Source organism: Tenrec ecaudatus, chromosome 12 (assembly GCF_050624435.1).
Source record: "Tenrec ecaudatus isolate mTenEca1 chromosome 12, mTenEca1.hap1, whole genome shotgun sequence".
NCBI classification, from domain to species: domain Eukaryota; kingdom Metazoa; phylum Chordata; class Mammalia; order Afrosoricida; family Tenrecidae; genus Tenrec; species Tenrec ecaudatus.
This window is the reverse complement of record NC_134541.1, coordinates 103,526,199-103,540,660: the sequence shown is the minus strand read 5'-3', so window position 1 is coordinate 103,540,660 and position 14,462 is coordinate 103,526,199. Positions and strand designations below refer to the sequence as shown.

Below are 14,462 nucleotides of genomic sequence, written 5' to 3'. Positions count from 1 at the left end.
CGCGAGGACAAGGAGCCCGAGACGCTGGGCTCTAAGACACAATTACCCATGCAGGTGCTCGCTGTCTCAACATGCCCGTGGTGAAAACAGCCTTTTAAGAGAAGTAAAAGCCCAGCACTTAGCCTCATCAAAACAGATTCCATGTTCAGTAATGGCCTCTGGTTTCCAGAGCAAAGGCTGGCCAATGGGAGAAAGCCTTTGTATTCGTAGCCCTCCTCCTCTCCCTGGTGCCAGGTTGTTCATCAGCCCCATTTTGGATGGCTTCTCATGGCTTGGCCGGCAGCGTGCATTCCCTCTAGTGTTCAAACTCAGGGCAGGAAGAGCCACCACCCACACTGCCATCCATGCTGGCCACCTGGGCAAAGGAGGGATTACTCTCGTCCCGTTCCCCCCCCACTGCCTGTCATGTCACACTGTATTGGCACACGTTTCGCTATGATGCTGGAAGCTCTGCCCAGCAGAAGGCTCAGCAGTTTCTACACTAATACTTGCCTACCCATTCCACAACCAAATTCCTAGGGTCCCTCTGGGACAGAAGCAAACTGCCCCATTGGGTTTCCAAGACTGTGCATCAAGTATAGAATACAATGGACATAGCTTTTTCCCTAAAAGCAACTGCTGGGTTTGAACAACCAGACTTGTGGTTTAAAAATAAGTAACAAAAAGCTCTAACTCAAACGCATCACATTGAGTCAACTCAGCGCCACCCAATCAATTTTAGTCAATTCCGATCCCCAATGACCTGTAGATGACCAGGGCTAGCCTGCCCCTGGGGGTTTCTGAGTCGAAGTCGTTGTAAGAGCTCTTTCTCCATGGAGTGGCTGGGCAACCACTCCTCCGTCAGGGCTCCATTCAACTCATAGTAACCCTCCAGGACTGGCCAGAATTGCCCTTTTGGGTTTCTGAGACTAACTTAAAAAAAAAAAAAAGTGTCTTGGTATATACTTCACATTTCATATAATTTAATTGTTCAATTGTATTAAGAGTGTTTATGAAATCATCACAATCAATTTCAGAATATTTTCTTCTGGTACTCATTATTGTTAGTGCCCCATTTCCACGCCCTCTCCTTTCCAGTCCTTCCCCAGCATGCCCCTAATCAATCCACCTGAGACTGTTACTCTTTAAGGAGCCTCATCTTTCTCCCAAAGAGCCACAGGTGGTTTTGAACCGCTGAGCTGGCAGTCAGCAGGCCAGTGCATTACTCACTATGCTACCATCGCATCTACCTTATGGTTAGCAATCCAGCGTGCCCCCCAAACAACGCACTGACTACTCCTACAATCACTATCTGTCCTGTGATATCTCTGCTTCGGGCAAATCCCCACGGTGGAGTTTGTCTTGGCCCTCCCTTTCATCTCCTGCCTGTGTCCTGATGAGAACCAGGCGCTGCATGCCACAGCAGGGAGCTAGAGGCCATCACAAGCATGCAGGACCCGGCTCACTCCAGCATTCGGGAAAGCTGCAGCCACATTGCCAACGTGCTCTCGAACCAGTGACTTTGAGGCAAGCCTGGGGGTAAGGCAGGGGACAGGTCTGAAGTTAAAAGTTTTTCTCCCTGTTACAGTCGCTTGATAGACTAAAATGCCTCTCTCAAATCTCCTATGGAGTGATCACATATGGGCATTATTTATTTTCCTCTCAGCCCCCTCCAACTTTATTTTTTAAATGCCAGTGCTAGGGCCCAAGGCTCCCTGGGGAGACAAATAGCCACAATCTGCCAAAAACCACACAGTCGGCTGGGAGTTAATGAAGCCAGGCTGGGCCTCTGAAGCCACCTAATTTCTTCTTCCCAGCACTGCCCAGCACAGGAATCCTGCCCTTCTCGTACCTCTGACCCACTTTCCCTCCACCTTGTGCAAGCTGCAGGCTGAAGGAAGAAACTGGGTGATGTTGACAACAGGGCGAGGCAGGAGTCCGTCAGGACGGGCTTAGGCCCTGGACATGTGTGTGTGAGCGGGGCCTGTGGGGAGGGTCTCAAATGGAACTCATGTCTCCCCACCTCATCCAACTTCTCGTAGCCATCAAGCACTCCTACGGGGGACCCCTTACAACTTCACGCCAGTCATGGTAAGGCAAGTCCTACCTGCCCCACTTCCCCTCTGACCCTTTCCTCACCTAGGTGGCCCAAGACTGTCTCCCTGAGCTGTGTCACCACCTCTCTCCTCCCCAGGCGGCAGGGGCCAGTTAGTGGGTTTCACACCATGAGGACAGGGCTGTGCACACAGCAAGGGGGCAAGGTGCCCTGTCGGCCAGGGGTCCGGGCAGAATATGGTCCCAGTCTGGCGGCTGCAACAGCCCTGCTGGCACAGGAGTTAAGCTCTTGGCTGCTAACCTAGAGGACAGTGGTTTGTGCCCATCTCGAGGCTCTGCTCCTCTAAAGACACAGCCTTGGGACCCCTCCCTATTAGGCCATTTCTACTTGGTCCTCTAGGGTCACCTTGAGTCAGAAGAGGCTTGATGGCCACAGGGTGTGTAGGTCACTCAAAATACGTGTGTTGGGAGGGAGGGGGAAATGAGCAGCAGATATTAAGGGCTCAAGTAGAAGGCAAATGTTTTGAGAATGATGATGGCAACAAATGTACATATGTTCTTGACACAATGGACGTATGTATGGATTGTGATAAGAATTGTACGAGCCCCCAATAAAATGATTTTAAAAAATACATGTGTTAAGAGAATTCAGCGGTACAAGGAAGGTTCCCAGAAGGAGATAGCATGGAGTAGATACTAACTCAAAGCAACCCTAAAAAAAAAGGAGAGAATTCAGCTACACGCTTTCAAGAGAACTGGCTACAGAAGCAGCCTGGGAAACCAGTGTTGGGAGAATGGGAGAATGATTTTCAGGTCTTGGAAGCTTGTCTCCTCAGGGCTGGCTTTGCATGAGAACAGGTAAAACGAACGGGATTCCTTGAGCAGTCAGGGTGCCTGTCCATGCAAGCTCATTAGATCATTTAAACACCGCCAATATTCATGTGTGACCTTACTTCCAGGTATGCTGTACACCGCACAAAAGTGTTGGAGTCTCTGTGTTAATTTCCCCGGGCCTTTTCAACATGTACAGTTTCCGCGATTCTTTTCTGCCTGTTCTAAGCACAGCTGTGGGGGCAGACTTTCATGTCTTTAAGCATAAAAGTCTGGGGCTGCAGTGTACATGTGTACTTCCCACCTCCCACCCCACCCCCTGTAAAAACATGTGTTCTCACAAAAGCATCGTCCAGGGAGAACTGGGAATGAAACACAAACAGGTCTTTCACCACAAATAATTCAAGAAGCCCCTCTCTGTGGGCTTGCCCTGGGGCCAGGTTTTTACCTGTGAAGTTCCTGCCACAGCTTTCACTCTTTCTGTGGTGCCTGCTCATCTCTCCAACACCCACTGTGACCTTACTGCTTCCCAAAACAATTCTATCTCAAGGCCCAGATCAGACAGGTGAGTCAGTACTGCTGGCCAATAGGACTTTCTGCAGGACAGCGTCTTCATTGGCGCTGTCCAGTACCCACTTGCGATCCCCTGAAGTGTGATTGAGGCGACTGAGAAATGAGATATCATCAACTAATTCTGCTTATTTCATTTATTTTATCTGCCCCACCCCCAACCGCTGGAGGAGTCAGAGTGGGGTAGCAGCCACAACCCTGACTTGAGAGCCCAGATAAGCAACCAGAGTGCTACTGAAGAACAAGTGAGCCAGGGGCCTCGAATTTCCCGCTCTTAGAATACACTACACACAGCCATGTTGCCACAAACGGCTGGTGCAGGTGTGTGCATATACACTCGGACAGCAAAGGAGCGGCGCTGAGAATCCAGAAGCAAACCACTCATCTACAGACAACAGCTGCCCTTCCACAAAGAACCCGGTCTCTAACAAATGGGGATGGCCACATTTGGGGGTGAGGTGGGGGTGGGGTCGGGCACGAGAACAGGGTCCATAGCTCACATCACATACAAATACAAACCCGAGATGGAGCCAAGACTGAAATGCACAAGCTAACACTATAAACATCATGGAGGAACATGGGGCAAACTTAGCCACCTCCTAATTCATGTATGGTGGAGTCTTAAGAAGCATAACCTAAAATTCACAATGGCAGAAGACACGCAGGCGACTGGCACCTCCTAAAAATTAAATACGCAAAGAGCCTACAGTCAGGGGTAAAGAAAACTTCTGGTCTGATGTATAGAAATGGCAGCAACATCTCAATGACAAAAGGATAAACCATTCCAAATACAGGGGGCAGGGACAGACTTACTTGGCCAGCAGAGAAGTCCAAGTGGCCAATGATCACACAAGGAGCAATAGCTCCTATTCATCCGCCATTAGAGGGTGGCACCATCCACCCGGGAATAGTAAGTGACCAAACACATATGCTGACCAGGGTGTGGGGAGACAGGGCTGTGTACTGCTGGTGAGCTAACAGAGCAGCGGGAACACTGTAGAAACGGCTGGGTGCTTCCTTACGAGTTTAGAAATAGGGTGCCATGTGAGCTAGCAAGCCCACAGCTAGACACAGAGCTGTAACACAAGGGCACTGTGCACACCCACATTGAAGATGGTATCATTCAGAGCCACAAATGGAAGGCCGCAACCTAAGTGTCCCACACAAATACCGTGTTTCCCCGAAACTAAGACCTACTTAGAGTTCTGTCACTTGCTGAAACATAAGGCATCCACCCGAAAATAAGGCCCCCCCACCCAGCTCACTGTTGGCCGCAGCACAGCCGCAGCCGAGCAGACAGGAACTGCGAGGTCTTTTAATAAAACAATAATAAATGCGTACCGTATTCTTCATGGAAAAATAAGAGACACCCTTAAAATAAGACCTAACGCATCTCTGGGAGCAAAAATTAATCTAAGACACTGTCTTAGTTTTGGGGAAACAGGGTAGGCATGCACACTGCGGTGAGCCCACACAAGGGAATACCACACAGCTCTAAATAAGGAAGTCCATGAAGCATCTTACAGCAGGACGAACCTGGAGGGCAATGTGCTGAGTGAAATTAACCCATGACAAAAGGACCGATGTGAAGGGAGAGGGATAAAAATTACTAACTAGACAACAGACACGTGCTCACTTGAGAGAAAGGCAAGGCAACACAGGGCTGCTTAGCAGGCACAGCCGGGCTAAGGCAGGCCTGGGAGGTCCGCAGAGTACAGGGCAACAATAAATACAAGGGCATGTGCTTCCACACGCTCACAGTACTAAACAATCCTTTACAAGTGGACACATAAGCAGAACTGTAAGAGGAACAGCTGTCGGAGGCACATGGCGCACACCCAGGTTTGAAAGAGAGTCCTCCTAGGAGTAGAATGCAGAGAGGTAAGCGTGTGCAAACTTTGTAGCCAAAACCAGACACCCTGCACCAAGGGGCACAACAAACTCCAAACCAACAATGGTCCACAATGTTCTACACATATAGTCGGTGAGCACCAACTGGGATCTTAAAGACCAGACTTAAGGCTGTGATAGAGACTGGTGAGAATCCTGTGAGCCTAGCTAGCAGGCCCTCCCTCAGACACTCTTCAAACTTGGAAATGAACCCAATACCAAATCCCCTCTCAAGCCCAACAACAGAGAGCCAGTTCTCAAAACAAGGGGCAGAGCAGGCGCCATTTGCCCAACAGCAAGGCTCAGAAAACAGGAAGGTGCCCCAGAGGAAGTGGGGAGAGAGCTGTTACACTGAGGGGTTTGCAACTCACATTACAAAACAAAAGGTATATGAATTGTTGAAGGGAAAACAAACTTGTTCAGTACACATGCATTCATACCACAACCAAATATTCTCCAAGTTCATTAACTCGTGGTAATTGCTTCTTCACTCCACACCCATCTCAGCTCAAAGAGGCCTCTCCCAGAGGTTACCCCTCTGGGCAGCAGGAAGCCCTGTACCTAGAAGAAAACCAGCTGCCTGAGTTTAGGAACCAGTGTTTTTAGGAACCAGCTCTCGACTGGAAGCAGCAGAGGCAGTGCGCTAGCTGACCAGTTGACAGGTTAGGATGTGTCTCCAGGCCTTGTTTTAGGGCAGCTACTACACAGGATGAATTAAAAGGCTTGAAAATAATTTATTCCCTAAAGTTCCATTGATTAAATGCACTCACAACTCTAGGTACACTTTCCCCCCAGGGTTCCCAGCTGCTGGCCACAGTACTGGGTCAGCCTCCACACCCCAGTCAGTGTCAAAACCCCCCGCACCACTTGGCAGGCGGGAGGGACCTGCAAGGAGAGACTACCTGTACCCTGCTAACAGTCTGGGGAGCATTAGCACCCCAACTGCACATCTGTACCTACAAACGCCCACAGCATATAAACTCAAGCCAGGCACTCACTGACCAACTCAGTGTGTGTGGGGCCTGTGGAGTCCAGCACAGCACAGCACAGCACAGCCCACCAACCTTCCCCATACCAGCTCTCAAGGGTACCTTGGTCGCTGGTGTTGACTGAGGCCTTTATGTTGTCAGACTAGAAAAAAAACCACCCAAGATCCTACCGTCAAACAAGAGTGCCCAAGCTCCACTGTCGGTGACTCTGGCCTGTCAGTCGTCCTGTGTGGCAATGATGGGCCATTTAGATGTTTGTGGCCTGGTCACTCCCACCAGGCTAACAGGTGGAACTATACAAACAGGTGTTAGGGCTCATCAAGGAGTGGCTACTCCGAATACCCCAGAAGCAGGAAGAGGGGATTGCAACAGACCACACCAAGGAAGAACCAAGAGAGAAGGTCTTGCTGAGACCCCGGTGGCTGCGGCAGGTGTTGAGAGCTCCGAGGAGCCCTAGGGGGTGCTGTACCGGGAGCCTGCAGGCAGTGCGTCAGCACACACCCCGCCATGCGGGATGGCCCTCGCCCATCCAGCTGGCAGGCCCACATCCCCTCCTGCACACTGAAGGCTATGGGGATATGACCAATGTCTGGTTACACAGGCCCAAACTCAACCACAAAAAAGTCGTATATGCCACAAACTCAAGAGAAAGGGCGAGGCAAAGGTGGCCAAAGACACTGGACATGCTGAGCACTAACAGTTGTTAGACAGTGGCTCCAGGAAGGTCAGGGACTGCACCATGCAGAGCTCACTGCAGGGTCACCCCAGATATTGCCCCTGCTGGGGCGTCCACACAACATTCTGGAAGCACCCCCTCCCCTCTCTGCCAGGTCAGAGCATCCCAGCCCCCTCAAAAGAAACTCCTCAGTCACCTATATCCTGCTTCTGAAACAGTGTGTCAACAAAACCAAACCAGAGTGTCTGTCAGTGGCCAGTCCTCAGGACTTCTTACCTAGGTGCTGGGCACCTAAACCCCAACGTCCTCCGACTTAGGATCCTAAGTCCACATGCACACTTCAAGCAGGTGACATTGGACATGTCCAGTAATGGTGCATATCAAACATCTATGCCACTGAGACACTATACCCCACTCCCACCCCCCAAAAAGACCCAACCTCGATTCACTAACAGAAATACTGAAAGACAAAAGATTCAATGACGCTCAAAGCCTTCCACTGCTGGGATTATTATCTGGACCAGAGACTTTCCTTCCCGAAAGGCTCCTGAACTGCCACAGGGAGCAGCTTAGCTTCCGGTTAAAGCAATAAAGTGAAATCCAGGAGATCCTGTTTATGGCTGCAGTGGGTTCTTACAAGCTGCCCCAAGGGCACCTCCCACAGGTTGGCCTTGTCTCTGAAGTCAGGTTTCCTGGAGGGTCTCCCTCCCTCCCACCCACACCACCCCTGATAAATTTACCAAGATGGGAGCTAGGGTGGTTATCTTTGGGGCAACCCATCAAAGGAAGGTGAATTCATGAATGGGGAGCCTGCAGGCAGGGGTGCTCACAGGACAAGGCTGGTATCTGTGACAACCAGTCAGGTTTAGGGTGGCAGAAGGAAGTGGTGGCACCTTCCCGGGCTGTCTGTCCTGAAGGAGTTGCCACAGTGCGCAATGTGTGTGTGGGGGAGAATGGGGGGGAGGAACCACACACAGTCCCCCAGCTGTAACCCACCCAGCCAGAATTGATGAGTGTATGGGCACCTGGCTCCCATGGGAGGCTGGGCCATGCTGACCACACACCTCTTGCCAGCCTCCAAGGGACACCTACATGCACACACAACACCCTCGTCCTTTTTACCTGGTAATTCTTCCTCAGGGCCGCCAGTGTCATGGCCCCATGGGGCTCAGGATGCAGGATGGACTGCCCAGCAAGCAAGGTAAGCAAAGTCCTACTTCTGCTTCCTGACTCACCTAGTGTGAACATTTTCTCAGGTTCTTCACCACATGTAATTTCCACTGGGTACCCCCATCCCTGTCAGGGATCATTGGGGGGAAAGGACCTTCAATTCCATAGAAGGTGCTGTGTTTACCTTGCTTACTGGGAAATCAGATGGGCACTTCCAGGAAGAGGGTGACTGCACTAGTCCTGGCGGGGGTCAACAAGGGTCCCATTCCACTGAGGGAGGTGGCTGGAAAAACAAGGGGCTTGGTGACAGGATGTGTGACCCAGAGAAGTCGAGGCCACTTCTGTGCTCTGGCTTGCCTGCTACAGACACTGTGGCCAGAGACTGCCGTGGGCTGACCCAATTCCATCACCATTTTCACCGCACCACACCAAGTCCACACTGCCCCTCCCCTCATTAATCCATCCCATTTTCCTTAAAAGAACAGACCCCAAACCTCTGAATAGTGAGCCCCAGTGTTTACCAGACATTGCACCTGGTGTGGAAGACTGCCCCTCCCCACCACCCATGGTGGACCTGCTGGGGTTAGGGGCCACTGAGTCCATTTCAATTCACCGTGGGCCCCACGGGGCAGAGAACAACTCGCCTGTAAGGGTTTTCTTGGCTATCATCATGGAAATGGGTTCCCACATCCTTCCCGTGGGATCAACCTGCCCGCCTTCTGGTTAAGGGCCCATGTTTGATCATGGGCATGCATCACCAGGTCCCGACCTGTGGCCATTCATCTCTCCATAGCCACCTCTATAGAGAAGCCCTAAGCTTCCAGTTCGGACCTGCTGGCAACTCCTGTTTACTATCTTTTCAGCCTCACAACCACAAAGGAAGAGACCTGTCTTGAGACGTGGAGCTCAAGGTACCCAGTGTAGCAGCTTGCAGACAGCACGCAACTTTTAAAGGGCAAGGCCCAGCTAAAACCCAATGCCTGACAGCCAACTGCCACAAGCTGTAACCCCATGGCCTCTCTCCTCTCCCAAATTCAACCCCCCATAAAACACACACACACACCACACACACACACTATACCTTTTCCTCTCTCATGGGCTGGTAGCAATTATCGATCTGATGACAGAGAAGGACACAGCCAGAGAGGAACAGAGGTGTTGGGGATGCAAATTAGCCTGCTCACATCGGTTGGCTTAGTGCTGATTTAAACTCACTTCTCTTACTTGGCAGCTCCAAACTGATCCAGCAAAGCCAATGGGAGACAGTGCTGCAAGGAAGCAGAGATGCTCCTATATTCAGTGCACCGGCTTCGGGTGCAAGGGCACTGAGGCTTAAGACAGGCACAAGACAAATAAATCCCTTTCTTTTCCCAAAATATGCTTTAACAGTAACGTAACTTGAAACTTTATCTTACTGAAATAAAGAAAATTCCAGCCACTTGCCCCAAACCAAAAACAAGGCAGAAGCCAGTGATGGGCTCTTTCCAGAAAAGAGGTCGCCTTGTGGGTTTGCTCTCTCTGGTGGCAGGGGTCTGATGAGTGCAGCGCTAGTCACTCAGAGGGCAGAGGAACTAAGGAAAACAAACAGCGGGGGCAAACCCAGGGCTGTCCAGAGCCATGCGGTGCAACAGTCACGGGCTTGCAGACTGGTGGCTCAAAGCTACCCTGGGCTCCACAGCAGAACAGGAAAGACCGGCAGTGGCCTTGGAAATCCGCTGGGGAAGTTCCATGCCAGGCAGCAAGGTGGCCCACAAGCCTTCCTGTTTGCCACCAGAACTGTTATCACCACCTCTCCAGAGGCCAAGACTCTGGGGTCACCCCTTGTACCCCTCAGCTCTGGTGGATGCTAACATCACCCTGGCCAGACCTAAGGACAACCTCCCAAACTGAAACCTGCAGTTGGGGCAAGTCCAGGTCAGTGGGGAGCGTATGGTTCCTACCTCAGCAGACATCACCCGTCATCCCTCTTAACTAAAAGCCAGGCAGTCCAACTCCTCAAATTCGCTACCAAGCACACAAGGACCACCATGCCACCCTGGTAGCAGGCAAGAGGAAAGGGAACTGGGCCCTAATGGTGGGGGTGGGGGGGAGTGCAGCCAATCCCATCAGGCTGTCCTCCCATTTCAACCAGGGCAAACACAGGTAGCAAATAGGTGCAACCACAGCTGACTAGGACCTGGGTCTCTATCTCAGGGCACCAACCTGAGTATCTACTGCCTTCTTCACTTCTGGTTTGTAAACAGGAGGCTTCTTGCCCTCCTCCAGAGCCCACACCATCATTAGGCAGGGTTGGTGCCAGCTGTTAGGGATGGGAAGGCTTAAGACGGCTTGGAGGAAACTGGCTACTTCTGATGCCTTACACCTGCAGATGCTCATTGGGCAGGACTGGAGACTAGCAGCATCAGTCCTACCGAGACGAGGCCCCTTCTGGGTGGTGAATCTGGGCAGAAGGCCTGCCCAGGAAAACGAGCTTTGGACATTACCAAGTTTGAAGCTGAGGCCATCCGGTTCGAGTAATGGGCCAAGGCGCATCGCTGCCCTGCGATCCAGCCCCGACCCTAAACGCAAACTTTTAAGTGTGCTTTATAAAGCAAGCTTCTGCAAATTCTCCCAGCGCCCTTCAGGGACTCCCCTTCAAAACGGAGCTGTGCAGTCGTGCCTACATCTACACTCACTGCTGCTGCTAACATGCCACCACTCCCCAGACTCTCAGCGAACACCCCCCCCGGGGTCCCCAATGCCAACCTTTACAGTCAGGTAATTCATCATTTGCACTCAAGTTCAGAATCACCAGGCCATGCGCATGGGCAAACCAGTTAGCATGATACAACTCGTGTCTTGTTTTGGAGCTACTCAAGAAGGCAGGGAGTTCTTAATGTTTATTGTGTCACAAAAATATCTCTCTCTCTCACTCACTCACACACACACTCTCTCTCTCTCTCCTCCTGGGTAGCATCTTCCTTTTCAGATGGTTTAATCAGAGACACTGCCCTGGCTTTGCTGGAGCCAAGTGTAATAGACACCCTTGGGTCCTTGGCGTGGCCTCTGCTCGCCCATCCCTCTTACCCCCCATTACTGCCATCCCCAACGACCAGCTTCGTTGGGCTTCTCCAGGCCACTCTGCTTTTGACAATCTGGCAAGCCATGTCTTCAACACAGCCCCACAGAATTAACTCCAGGACCCAGAAACCTTCCCACAAACCAGGGTACAGCACCCCACCGCAGGCCAATCCTAACAACACGGCTCCACCTTTCACCTGCACACCCTCCATTCACGTGGGCACCCAAGAACATGTATTCAAGGCAAAACACTATAATCTGTTCACTCGGGTGCATGCACTGGATGCCTTTTACTGGTGGGCTCCCTCCAACCCCCCACCTTAGGGAAGGAACGTTATTTTGGGGGCCAATGTTTGCCTTGTGCAAGTACTTTTTTGCAAGAAAATTTAAAATGCCTTCTAAGGACCAAGTCCGCTAGAACTTACTTATTTCACCCGGGGACCCTTTTATTTCCAGGCCTTCATAAAAGATCCTGGGAAGCCGTCGCGCGCCACCCGGGCCGAAAAGGAAGTTAGTTGCCTTTTCAAAGCAGGTGTGCTAATATAGGTAGCCAAGTGTGGCGGGTTTTCGCGTACTTTCAAACACACACCTGACCGGATGCTGACCACACGCCAGAGACGGTGGTTGGGTACCACACGCCCCGGGAGGGGGCGGTTTAAAAAAAAGCAAAAGAAAAAAAAGCAAAGGTAACTTACAAATGAGCCCGGGTGCTAGAACTCTGGGCGGTCACAAGACTGGGAACCTCTGCGTTCTTCGCAGATGTTTCAAAATTAAGGTCGACGTTGGCAAGTGCGGTGACAAAAGTGCTTTGGGGGGGTTGCGCTGGAGAGCCGCCGTGGGTTCCCTCCGGGGGAGCGCGCTGGAGCAGGTGTGGGCGAACCCCGCAGCCCAAGAAGGCCAGACTTCCCCAGCTGGCCAGCCCGCGGCAGGTCAAGGGAGACGGGCCCCGGGGACGCCCGAGCAAGGGGACAGCCCCCGGAGCGCAGCTCCCCAGCCGCCGGGCCGGCCCGTGCACCGCTCCGCGCCCGCTCCTCGAGCTTTGTGCCCCAGAGGCCCCGGGCCGGACAATGCGGGGGCCGGCGGCGGCATGACGGTGCAGCCTGGCCGGGGCCGGTGCCGGGTGGCCAGGCCGCGGCCCCGGGCCTGCTTAAAGATGGCGAGCCCCTCCCCGGCGCCCCCGGCCCCGCCGCCGCGGCCTCACCTTCCATCTCCATGTCTTCGGGCTCGCTCAGCTGCTGCTCGCCCGCTTTCTGCTGCTGCTGCTGCTGGTGGTTCATGTCGGCCGCGGCCTGGGCCTCGCCTGCGGCCGGGTCCCGGGGCTGCGGGCCCGGCGGGCGGGCGGCGGGGAGCCGGGGCGGCGGCGGGGCGGCCTCCTCCTCCTCCTCCCGCGCGTCCTCGGCGGCGGCGGCGGCCCCGGGGCGGCCCGCGGCGGGCGGCGGCGGCAGGGAGACGCGCACGTACTTGCTCGCGATTCGCCCAATCTCGGCGCCGAGGCGGGCGGGCGGCCGGCGGGCCGGGCCGGGTGGCCTCGTTGCCGGCTGCGGCCGCCGCCGCCGCCGCCGGGCCCGCCTCCCGCCGCCGGGGCCGGGGCTGCGGGGCCGCGGGCCGGCCGGGGGCGGAGGGCGGCCGGGCGGGGGCCGCGGACTCAGCCCCGCCTCGGGCCGGGCGCGGCGGGCGGGCGGGAGGCCTGGCCGGGCGCGGTGGGCCTGCGGGGCCGGGGGCTCACGGGGGCGGCAGGCGGGCGGGCAACGGGCCGGCCGCGCTCGGGGCGCTGCGGCCTCCGCCTCCTCGGCGTCGTCGGCGGGGCTCCGGCGGCAGACCCGGCGGCCCGGCGGCTCGGCTCGGCTCGGCTCGCTCTCAAAATGGCGGCGGCGTGAAATGTCACATCCGCATGGGGGGCCGGGAGCGAGCGAGCGAGCGAGGAGAGCGGGCGGCGGCGGGCGGGCGCCGAGCCGGGGGCGGAGCGGCGGCGGGGGGCGGAGCTCGGGGCGGGCGGAGCTGGAGGGCGGAGCGGCGGCGGGGGCGGAACTGGGGGCGGAGCGGCGGAGCTGGAGGGCGGGGCTGCGGCGGAGCTGGGGGCGGGGCGGCGGAGCTGGAGGGCGGGGCAGAGGCGGAGCTGGAGGGCGGGGCAGAGGCGGAGCTGGAGGGCGGAGCGGCGAGCGGCGGCCGAGGGCGGAGCGGCGAGCGGCCAGTGGCCAGTGCATCCAACCTGGCCCGCTGCGGCTCGGGCGAGCTCTCCGCCTCTGGTCCCTGGAGGGGCCCCCCAGCAGCAGCTGTGTGGACGCTGGCCAAGTAGCCGAGGTCGCCAGCCGGCCCTGGGCAGTGAGTGGCCAGCAAGGGTCAGCGGCGAAGCTTTATTATTATGATTACTATTTGTTAACTTAGCATCTTACCTGATCAGTAATTCGTGTCCCCTCCGCCCCAGAATCTCGCGTGGGAGAGCTTTTATTTTCTCTCACTCCCCCCACCCCCCAAAGAAAACACCCAAGCAGCTCGTTTAAAATTTCCTCCCTATCGACGCTGTCCGATGCCGCCCAGAGTCCACCGTACTGGCCCTTCACTTCAATTAGGGGGCTTCAGCATCTCCACCAAACTCATCAGCGAAGTGACACAAGGGAGCAAATGCCCTCACGGTGCCCAAAGTGGCCAGGGGAGGCTATAGGGTTCCTGCTTCCATCACCTTCAACCCAATTGCCTGCATCTCTCCACCTCCCGCTGCCCATTTTATTTCTTGTTCTGCTTGTTGTCCCAAGTGCCTGGGACAAAGCAGGTGTCCGGTCAATACCGTGGGATAAGCCGCAGGACACCATTAAGACTGGGCTCCCCTCCCCCTTCCAAAAATAATTTTCAAAATGTTCTCCCCACCAGTAAATTTCCAGCGAGACTACAGGGCAAGGATAACTTTAGGAGCCAGTCCTCACCAAGGGGACACCCCTAGAGTGTAAAAAGGCAGTTGTTATTCACACAAATTCTCGCAAATGTTAATGTGGCATTTGCTCCATACAAAAGAACCTCCCCAGGCTCTAGTCGGCTGCCCTGGGGTGGAAGCAGAGAAGTGGGGGACGGGGAGGGAAGTAGGTGGGTACAGGAAGTGTTTTACAAGCTCCCAACTGCACTGAGTTAGAATCCACCTCCCCATAAGTCCAATGGATAGATACCAAGAGATCTGGACAGACAGTGGGATACATAGCCCACTTCTCAGCGGGACAGTTCGTGGTTACAAAGACCAGGTCCTGGTTACA

General features: G+C 54.5%; 1 protein-coding gene across 2 annotated transcripts in view; it reads right to left on the bottom strand.

Annotated features, from left to right (window-relative positions):
- The window catches only part of USP7 (ubiquitin specific peptidase 7), a 42,283-nt gene extending 29,568 nt beyond the window's left edge, over nt 1-12,715 (bottom strand). The window contains exon 1 of one of the 2 annotated variants that reach the window (XM_075564302.1): nt 12,422-12,715. In XM_075564302.1, coding sequence (XP_075420417.1) covers nt 12,422-12,497 — 76 coding nt within the window. In that variant the 5' untranslated portion in view covers nt 12,498-12,715. The remainder of the gene's footprint in view (nt 1-12,421) is intronic. The other variant, XM_075564303.1, reaches the window with a different exon arrangement.
- Between the last annotated feature and the right edge of the window lie 1,747 nt (nt 12,716-14,462).